Source organism: Thunnus maccoyii, chromosome 7 (assembly GCF_910596095.1).
Source record: "Thunnus maccoyii chromosome 7, fThuMac1.1, whole genome shotgun sequence".
NCBI classification, from domain to species: domain Eukaryota; kingdom Metazoa; phylum Chordata; class Actinopteri; order Scombriformes; family Scombridae; genus Thunnus; species Thunnus maccoyii.
The window spans coordinates 27,388,347-27,398,815 of record NC_056539.1 but is presented as its reverse complement, the minus strand read 5'-3'; the positions used below and the strand labels follow the sequence as shown (position 1 = coordinate 27,398,815).

Here is a 10,469-nt window from a genome sequence, read left to right as displayed (position 1 = left end):
ACTCACTTGTTTTTGTTTCCTGGCTCCCCAGCTGCTCTGACCCATCCCTCCCCTCTTTCTCTTTTTCTCTGCTCTCCTCGGTCCATTCCAGTTTTCTCCTCTGCACCCTGCAGTTGTTTCTGAGTGAGCGATGTGCTGTTCTGTGGGTTTCGCCAGGTCTCTGGGTCTGGCCCTGCTGCCTCTGGCCCTATGCTGTATCCTGGCCAACCTGCTGCTGTTGTTTCCCATGGGAGAACTCACCTACATCCAGCTTGACCGCCCGGCCAGGTACATCTGGTACTTTGGTGGACTAGGAGGTGGAGGACTGCTGGTGAGTAAAAAACTGCACTCAAGTTAAACTCTTTTAATTCTCTGCTTATTTAATTAGACAATTAAGTCATCTGGTTAGTCATTCTGTTATATTCCTAGATTTATACTGTAGGATTTGGTAAGATTCATTTAATCTGATCTCTATTTTCTTTCAAGTTAGGTCAGATCATCCTGGTGGCATCTTAATTTTAGTGCCCTTTAACTTTTTGCAATATAAACTTTTACAGTGTATACTACCTTAAAAACTGAAATATTAGCATTTTTCACTTTTCACCACAACTTTTTATGACAAAATAATCCAAAAAGATGTAGAAGGATAATTATTTTTCTTTGTCTGACACAAGATTTTTATACAAAACCCAGATTTATTATTAAAAATGTAAACATAATAGCCCTTTTTTGACTTAGTGCACATCCTTCCATCCATTTTCTGCCACTTAAATGGGATTGGTTTGCAGTAACAGCAGTGTAAGCTTACTGTAAAGACCTTAGACTGTATTTATCATCATCTATGAAACAGGCATTTACTCAAAGTTCAGAATCTCTACCTGTGGCAGCTTTCGAGCATTTATTTCTGTATTTTATGAGCGATTCATAAACAAATATATGCAGAACACATTTATTGAAAACAGTAGAGCTGCAGTGCTTTGTCGATTGTCAGAAAACTGACAACTATTTTGATAATCAATTAGTTGTTTTGAGAAAAAAGCACCAAATTCTGTTGTTCCAGCTCCTTGAATGTAAATATTTTCTTTTTTTTTGTCCTCTATGATAGTAAACTGAATGGGTTTTGGACAAAACAAAACATCTTAGGTTGCATCTTGGGCTTTGGGAAACAGTGAAAGACATTTTTCACCATTTTCTGACATTTCATAGACCAAACAACAGATCGATTAATCAAGAAAATAATCAACATATTAATCGATAATGAAAATAATCATTAGTTTGCAGCTCTAGACAACATATAGTCATTTCAGAGGGTAAAGATTCACACGTCAGGTTAATTGGATTATGATTTAGATACATATTTTGTTACTTTGCTGTATCTCATTGTCACAAATATAATGTATATAAAACATGTGACTTTGATAATGAGCAACTCTAATCCACTATAATATGTAAAGAGAAGTAAAGTTTAGAAAAGTGAAAGTGTATTGGGCCAATGTGGCAGCATGTTTCTACATAAATAATCAGATGGGATTATTTTGCTTGGCAGAGGCTAAATCAGTGTGGTTGATGTAGGTTTAACTGAGGTCATTGGTGCCACGTGGTTGAATTCACCACTATTAGTCACAGTGGAGGCAGAAAGTCACTGAAACTATTGGTAATGACATTCACTGAGTCACTTTTCCTCTGGAACCAAACCAACTGACATCCTATGAAACTGTGTTTTGCACTTTTTTTTTTCTCGTTTAAACCAAAATGAATGAGATTCTTTGAAAGCGTACGAGCCATGTCACACTAAAACTCTCCGCTGAAAGAATTTTCTGTGGCTTTACAGTCAAACCACACTCTCTGACACTCACCTCCCTTACTGCCTTATTCAGTGCAAGTATAGAGACAAGCACTGGTACATGTTGATACAGTGGTGGCATTATGTTGACTGAAACCTCTTTCTTTTTCCCTGTTTGTGTTGATTATTTTCTGCCAATGCTGATTAAAACTCACTAGTTTGCTTTTTTAATTCACCTAATTTGATTTGTTTAGCTCTTGTTTACAGTATTCTTTAATATCTTTGATAAGAAAATATAATAAGACCAAAATATTATTAAATATCAGTCGTTCCCGCCTTCAACTCTATTCAGTGCGAGTGTGCTTGCAGTTGTTCATTGAGAACAATGGGGTGTTGTGTGAATACAGTTCGTTAATCCATCTGCTCTATATGGTGCTGATCTGTTGGGTTTATGCTCTGACTGAGCAAGAAAGGATCTGTTCTTTTAGTTTGGTTTTAAGAAGAGAGAAACAGAGGAGAGATTGTATTTTCCCAGACAAGATTAACCTTGTTGACCTGAACGCTTGCATTGCATACATAAAACCTCGCTATACATTTAAATAGTTTTTTTTGTAGTTTGTGCAACATCTAGCAAGCAGAAATAATACTGTATTCTACTGGACATAACTACAGATTCTAATAAGAAAACATGATCAAGCATGCGTCATTTCTTCAAAATAAGGCATTTCCTAGCTGATTTGACTGAGACAGATAAACATCTTTGACTTTCTTGTGGAAAAAGAGGATCAATTTAATCATTCGTGTCTGCGGAAGTTAATTGTAGAGCTGTTAAACATTTTGCTGTCACAGTATCCCATTGTTAGAAAACTGCATTCATTGAACTGAAGAAGTGGGAGACCAAGCAAAACTGTGAGAAAATGTGTGAGACTGTTTTGTTAGAGAGAACCCAACCTTAAAATGCTCCTGTCACATGCACAGGAAGAGATAAATTGTGTTCTTTTCTTCGAATTAAGCTGCTGTAAAAGCACATTTTTCACAATGAGAGTGAAATTAGAGATTATGTCTGATTATGCAACTGGAAGGTTCTTAATGTGAACTGTGAAGGAAGTGTTTTAACCTCAAACAGCAAATTAAAACGGCAAATTGGAACATATCACAAAACAAGGAGCCTTCTTACTAAGATAAGATTATAAGTCCAATAGTTAGTTTCAAATACTGGATGTTGCTTCAGGTGAGGTCAGGAGATACCTGCTGATGACACATTTTCATAGATTTCTTTCTCCTCGCTGTCCTTGTTTTTTCCTCTTTCTGTTTTTCCTTTCTTTGTGGAAAAGACAGAACACTGAGGAGTCAAAGAGCAAACTGAACCCCTCTGAGAGAAAGCTATCTTTAGCCCTCTCCCTTCCTCCTTCCTCCTTCCTTTTTCCTACTTTTTCCTCAATTTCTTTCTCACTGTGCACTTCCCTCTGTCAGTCTCTCTCTCTCTCTGCCTGTGATAAAGGACAGGGGGGACATCCAGGATGTGTATGTAACGAGGCTCTGATCTGTGTGTGTGCGTGTGTGTGTGTGTGGGTGTGTTAGTGTTAAACCTTGGGAACTTCCCTCCCTCTGTTAGGTTGTGATTTAGAGTCCCTGGATGCTAGAAGAGACAACAGCACAGGAAAGAGGAGGAGAGGAAAAAGGAGGGGGACAGTAAAAGAGATGAACACAAACAAACAGATTCAGTATTTCCACCATCTCTTGTTCTCTGTCTCGCTCTCTGTATCACTGTATCTCAGTACCGACTGGACTTTTATGCCCGTCACTGTTTGTCTGTTACATAAATCATGTTTAATCTGCCCCATTTATCCACCATGTCGAGACTTAATCGCCATACAGTTAACTCAGTGACATTGGTTTTAGTCCGTATACCAGTTATTCCAACATTATGTACCAGAATATATAATTATAGCTATCAAATTGATTGTCATTAAATTTGATATTGACATTTATGGTCCCAAGATGCAGAATCTTAATGCTGATTTTTCCATGTTGCACCAACAGCAGGTCAAAAGTTTCCACTTGTCCAACAATTCAGTTGGAAAACTCCTTTCTGCTTTGATGTTAATGCTAATATTCTAAATATTATGTTAGCATGCTAACAAGCACTATGCTACATATGTTAGCTTGTATAATTCCATTAAAAGCACAACTAAGCCAAAGCATAGTTGATGCTTATAGCCTGCTAAAGTCTGACATTTCAGAGATTTGATACCCGATAAGCTAATTAGCTAAAATGGCCCTCACAGAGAGGATAAACCCTTTTGATTTAAGTTGCAACAGGCTCGGGACAATCTTCTAGTGGTAAGAATAGACACTGAATAGCAAAGTAGTTTCTCCATTTTCAACCATGAGCCACTTTTTTTATGTTGTGTAAAGAACATTACACTAAAAACAAAGAGATTATGCCTCTTTAAGTGCTGGAAGGTGTTTGTTTTAACTTCAAATAGCAAATAAAAGGGCAAATCAGAACAGATCACAAAGCAAGGAGCAGGGGAATTTAAAATAAAGGCCTCTAGTTAGAACCTGTCTCAGATAACGGCTTGGATCTCACTTCAGCTGAGGTTATTATTAAAATTTTCATACATTTTTTCATGTAGTGTAAAGAGCATTACAGCCTCATGGGGCTGTTAGTGTTGGTGTAGATGTTTTATATTGTTAACTTCCTAAATGATGGTATTATTTATATGGAAAATATTGCCTTACACATGATACATGGATGGTTATAGGTGGGACAAAAAATGTGTTAACGATTAATCAATTAGTTGCCAACTATTAAATTAATCATCAACTATTTTGATAATTAAAAAATAGTTTTAAGTCATTGTGAATATTTTTTGGTTTGTCTATGACAGTAAACTGAATATCTTTGGGTTGTGGACAAAACAAGACATTTGAGAATGTCACTTGGGCTCTGAGAAACATTGATCAACATTTTCTGATGTATTATGGACCAAAAAATGAATTGATTAATCAAGAAAATAATCGCCAGATTAATTGATAATGACAATATTCATTAGTTGCAGTTCGTTATATGCTGTACATTGTTGGGGCAATATTAACTAAACTGACTTGTTCTAGATTCAATGTTATTGTCATTGGATAAAGTACAAGCACTGAGACAATGAAAAGCAGTGAGGCATCAAACCAGAAGAGCAAAATAGGGCAAAAAAGTGCACAGTTATAAACATTATTTACAGATCAGGTAGATGGTACATACAGGTACATATGGGGCTATAGGTGGTGTTATAAAGTGGGAAATTACACTGTCAGCACTGATTTGAAATGTTTCCAATAACTGCTAAAAAAAAAAAAGAGAGAAGCAAAATGAAAAAAATTTATCATCAAAATGTGATTAGAACCACACAGCTTGATTCTCTATATTAACTTTTGTCTTTTTCTCACCCAAAAAGTTGTAAAAAAAAAGAAAATTGTACTGAAAAGATATACTTTTCTGTGATTCCAGATGCTGATTCCAGCTGTGGTCTTCATCACTCTGGGGAAATGTAGCTGCTGCTGGAATGAGAGCTTAATGGTAAGGGACTTATCAAACTATTAATGATTTTACAGTCTGAATAAGGTCCAGGAGAGACGGTGCGGTATGATGCTAAGCTAAGTCCTGCTTAGATCTACAGCACACTCACAGCTGAATCTTCCAAAATATATAACAAATAATTAGTTTTATGTTGGTATATTTTTGTTTGCTACACACACACACCACAATTAGCTCCAGTTGCTTCTTTGCTTTTTTTTTAATCAGACTTTTTGGCCCAAAACTGTCTTTCACTCCTCACAGTGTTCCTATTTTACTGCTATTTTCCATTTTTTTTCTCACCGCTTGGTGAATAACACTAAACAGTTGTCATTAAACCAGCTGACACTGTGTTCTTATGAGGTGGAATGCTAATGCTAATCCAGCTATGATAATTCAACAAGGGTCCCATTGTTAGTTAACACTTGACAAAGTAAGCTCGGCTCACACCGCTCACGCCACACGCACAGCTGCAGAAGTGTATGTGTGTCAGTAGCAGCTGCCTCTGTTTCTTATCTATGAAACAGAGAAATGAAGTAGCTAACATTCAGACAGATACACAGACACACAAAAAGGTTTCCAAACACGTGGATGTTCTTCCTAAAAAACCCCTGTGTGTGTGTGTCTGTTGCTCTCCAGATGTGCGGGTCAGTGTTGGCAGCTGTGGTCGGCATGGTGGGGTCTGCTTACTGTTTCGTCATATCAGGGTTCGCCTTGGTGCAGGGGCCGCAGTGCTTCACCTCTTACGGATGGACGTACCCCTTCTCAGACCAGGGGGGCAGGTAGGGAACAGGAGCATGTTTGTGTTCTTTAAGAAGTCAATGCTGTAAATAAAAAATGCAGTTTTTTTTTTGTTAAAACCTGTTTAGAATTCACCTGTTCATCTGTTTTGAGCTCTCTCATCATGCACACTGGTGTTTTCTGTAAAGCATTTCACATAATACTATAAAACCTAAATGTAAATAATAATTCCTAATGTCACAAGTGCAACTGCAGAAGTAAAGGTAATTTATTGCAAAAAATTATTATATTCTGGTGTATAAAACCAGCCGATTACAACGCTAAAACCCGTTTCAGCCCATCCATATGAACAAACATGCCTTCAATAGATTAACAGGGACAGAAAATGTTAAGAGCTTTAAAGACGGTGATATAAGTGGTGCATGTGATGGTGTAAAGTAAAGAATTACTGATCTGTGCTGGCAGCTACTGGCAGCAAAGAGAAACGGGGTCAAAGATTTGTAACCCTGCAAAGTAAAAAGTGATTAAAGCTACACTGCAAAAGGTCATTTATTGCAAGAATGATGCATCATTATACATCATCATCATCATCAGTATTGTGGTGTAAACATACTGAACCAAGTATTAACTTGTTATTTTATAATTACATCTTTTGGATTAGCTAGCAGGTGTCTTTTAAAATCCTATAAAATGATATATCAAACATTTTTACAAATTATTGTGCTAAGATAATGAAAGATGCTATTGAGTTGCATTATGGGTAATGTAGGATCCAGTCTCTTTAGAGCGTGAACCATGCTAAAGTCAGGATTATTCACCTTCTGCTCCTTTGATTTTAATCATTCTTTTTTTTTTTTAACTGTCCCCTAACTTTATGGAAGTGCAATAATAAATCACAGTAACTGCAACAAAATTTTGAAAATTGAATAATTATTGAATAATAATAAAAATGCCAAATAATTTCTGATTCCAGTTTCTCAAATGTGAAGATTTTCTGCATTTGTTTATTTTATATTGTTGTAAATTGAGTGTTTAGGGGTTTTGGACATAACAAGACATGTGATTACAATCACAGGACTTTTATGCTCTCAATTTTTGACATTTCATTATTCATCCATTAATCGAAAACATAATTGGGAAATTAATTTATAGTGAAAATAATCTTTAGTTTTAGCCCTAATAAGCACAATAATACAGTGAGGTGTTCTGATACTGAGATATAGAGAATAACACAGTCAGCCTCCACTTAGTTCCTTATTTTGAAGTATTGAGACACTTCTTTGTGAATTTTTGCAGCTAATTTCAGTTTTAAAATCATCCAGCTCCTCCTGTTAGTAATTTATAACATCGTTTTTAAGAATGCAACACTCAAGAGTCCTGCTTTCTACCAACTTGCTTGCATCTGTTGCACTTCGCCACTGTCTTCCTTTGATTGACTCTCTACACTCATCTGTCTCTGTGTTCCAGGTATCTGTTGCAGCCAGAGACGTGGTCACGGTGTCTCCAGCCGGTCCATATCGTAGAGTGGAACGTGACTCTGCTGTGTGTGTTACTGGGCCTGGCTTTGCTGGAGTTCATCATCTGTCTCTTACAGCTCGGCAACGGTTTAGTCAACGCCGTCTGCCGGCCATGTTGCTATAAGCAGGAGTACAGTCTTAACGCTTAGACAAAACACACGTGCAGGTGCACACATAAAAATATACACATACAGAGCATTAATGGACATATGCGTACAGCAGCATGTGTTTGTGTGTGAGCACAACACACAGCCTTTCTACTTAGGCACACTAACTGTGCAGTATCATGGACACCTGGCAACTATGTCAGTGTATGTCAGTGTATATTTTCAAGCTTTCAGTTTGCCCTATAAAAGTGGCAAAATCACTATGCAGACATTTCAAAGGCAACAGGATATTTGTCCATAATAGCGTAAGTGTGTGTATCGCGTATAAGCCATAGAGACATAGAAAAAGGAGGATGTGTTTCACTTTGTACCTAGTGAAAGGAGCCTCAGCAGGCATTTACAAATAATAAAAACAAAGAACAACATCCTAAATAATAATAATAATAATAATGATTATATTAGGTATGCGGGATAATAAGTTTCACTAAAGTATTTGTGCAGTTGTCAGTTGTCTTCAGAACAAAAAGACACCTTTTCGTGCCTTATTTGTTTTGTTTTATTAAAGCTAAATAAGAAGGAAGAAGCACCTGTTGCTATATTTTTAATAACAACTGTTCATTTACTTCATGACAACCTATATTCTGAATATTATTATATACTGTACACTTTGTATAACTTCGTAGAACCAACAGTTACACTATCAGAAGAACAGAACAAACTATTTTTTAGCAACATAATGGGAGTGGATGGAGATGACACAATCATTCAAATCAATGTCATTACACTACTTAAGATGCCTCCCACATGTTGTTTTATTATGTTGGAATTAGCTCTTGTGGGCATTTCACTGGCATTGTTGATGGTGTCCTTGCAAGAAGTAATGTACATTTCCATGATTTTAGTTTCTGAAGGTGCCTCAAGATTATCATGATGCACCAGGAAGTGTCCTCTCTGTCCTGTATTATTCTTGTGGTTCCAACCTTTTTACGGTGTGTTGGATCACTTTATATGAGAAGATTTTTGTGTGTGTGTTTGTACATTTTGTTTTCATTTTCAGAGCATTTTGTTGTAAATTGTTTTCTTTGTGTCTTTCGGATGCTAGATCAGTGTTAACAGACATGTTATATATATTTTAGTGACATATTTTTATAATGTATGTTCGTTTGTGCTGCCTTGAATAAAAAACAATTTCAAGTTTACAACAGTGAGTCGTGAAGTTGGAGCTCATCTCACAAAAAAACACTTTTTCACTTGCAAAAACAGGTTCGAAGGACGTTCAGCAAGTAGAAGACAGCTCACCCTGAAATGAATCTGAAGATATCAGCAGTAAACAATACTTTACATGCAGCAGAGTTAGATGTATACATACTTGACTCTCCTCCTTCATCTCAATTAAACTGTCACAGTACATGATTTGTGTTCATCAGTCTATCTGGCGTCATCTGTCGGTTAAACTGTGTTTATTTTGGCCTCACTCACTCTTACAGAGGGAGAAGGTCACTGACACAAGAGCCTTATTAGCTTACTTCTGATAGGTCAAAAACGTGTGTTGTTTTCCTTTTTTGTATGTGTGCATATGATTGCAGCCAGCTCAGTGTTTCGAAATCAATTCCCGGACTAGAGCTTGTGTCCTGGAGTTTCCAGAGTTGCCTGTTATTGATCCATATCAGCACCCAAACTGAGTAAATGTGGCGTCTGATCCTGGGAGCCAAGCCCATTAAATCAAGAGAACTATAAACCAGTTTTTAAGCAAAGGAACTTCAATCTTTATAGTCTCTACCATGATGTGGCTATGTGGGGGCGAGGCTGGATTATCAGCAGTGCAAAGTGGGCAACTGCACTGGGCCCATAAGTCCCTGTTTCACTGTGTGACGTAGCTTTTTAGTAATTTGATTAATTATAACACTAAAGCACAATATCAGTCCCGCATCGTTACGTCATCTTGTGGCTCTGTCTTAAAGAGGGACTCTGTGTCAAAATGTAATTTCTCTTAAGTAATAATGAAACAACATTTTGACACAGTGAAATGTTTATTACACATTTAAGTAAGGAAGACAGTGGTATTAACATTTAACATCTGCACAAGTGACTCTACACCGGTTAATCTGGCCATGTGTGGAGGCAATTTCAATCTATCTAATGTATCTATTGTACAACATGAATAAAAAAACTTTAAAATGATGATAAACCAGTCTTGAAAGTAGAATTAATTGTCCTTAATTGACTAAAAGTGTAGATGGAAGTGATTCAAATGAGTGTTAAAGTAATAGCTGGTTCAGGGGATTAGGTCAATACAGTGAAATATGTTTGTTCATTACATATTTTTTGTGTAATTTCGTGTAAATTTTACAAGCAAGGAAATCAGTATTACAATGAATTTTTCTGTGTCTTTTTCAACCATTTGCAGTTAATGTTGACTGGATCAAAAGTCAGAGTGTTTTCATCATTGGCAAACAGCGTTTTGGCTGCATTTCAACAAGCAAAGAGAAATAATGAGGTTACACAGATCTGCTTTTCTATCTTCCAACTAAAATGAGATAAACTACATGATGTACAATTTCTACAACATATGATACCTCCAAACAAGGCTGAATCTGATCTCTCTATGTTTTAACGATCACATATGGATGTCGCAGATTAAAACATTTTCTGCTCTTGTGTAAGTCCAAGCTTTCAATCAAACAGGCAGCTGGCTCTCTCTGATAGGTTGGTCAGTGACCTGTCTGCCCTGCTGTCAGTCAGCTGACTGAGTATAAAGACACAGAGGGTCT

General features: G+C 36.8%; 1 protein-coding gene across 1 annotated transcript; it reads left to right on the top strand.

Moving 5' to 3' along the window:
* On the top strand, positions 1-8,878 carry tm4sf18 (transmembrane 4 L six family member 18). Its single transcript, XM_042417137.1, has 4 exons — positions 1-310; positions 5,268-5,336; positions 5,973-6,115; positions 7,542-8,878. Exons 1-4 carry the CDS (start codon positions 131-133, stop codon positions 7,738-7,740), a joined length of 591 nt encoding a protein of 196 aa, XP_042273071.1. The 5' UTR covers positions 1-130; the 3' UTR covers positions 7,741-8,878.
* Positions 8,879-10,469: the final 1,591 nt, after the last annotated feature.

Excerpts from the sequence above, each read along its gene's own strand:
- tm4sf18 (XM_042417137.1), top strand. The coding sequence starts at position 131 with ATGTGCTGTTCTGTGGGTTTCGCCAGGTCTCTGGGTCTGGCCCTGCTG. Across the intron at positions 311-5,267 it reads TAGGAGGTGGAGGACTGCTG|ATGCTGATTCCAGCTGTGGT; the intron begins GTGAGTAAAAAA and ends CTGTGATTCCAG. Across the intron at positions 5,337-5,972 it reads GCTGGAATGAGAGCTTAATG|ATGTGCGGGTCAGTGTTGGC; the intron begins GTAAGGGACTTA and ends GTTGCTCTCCAG.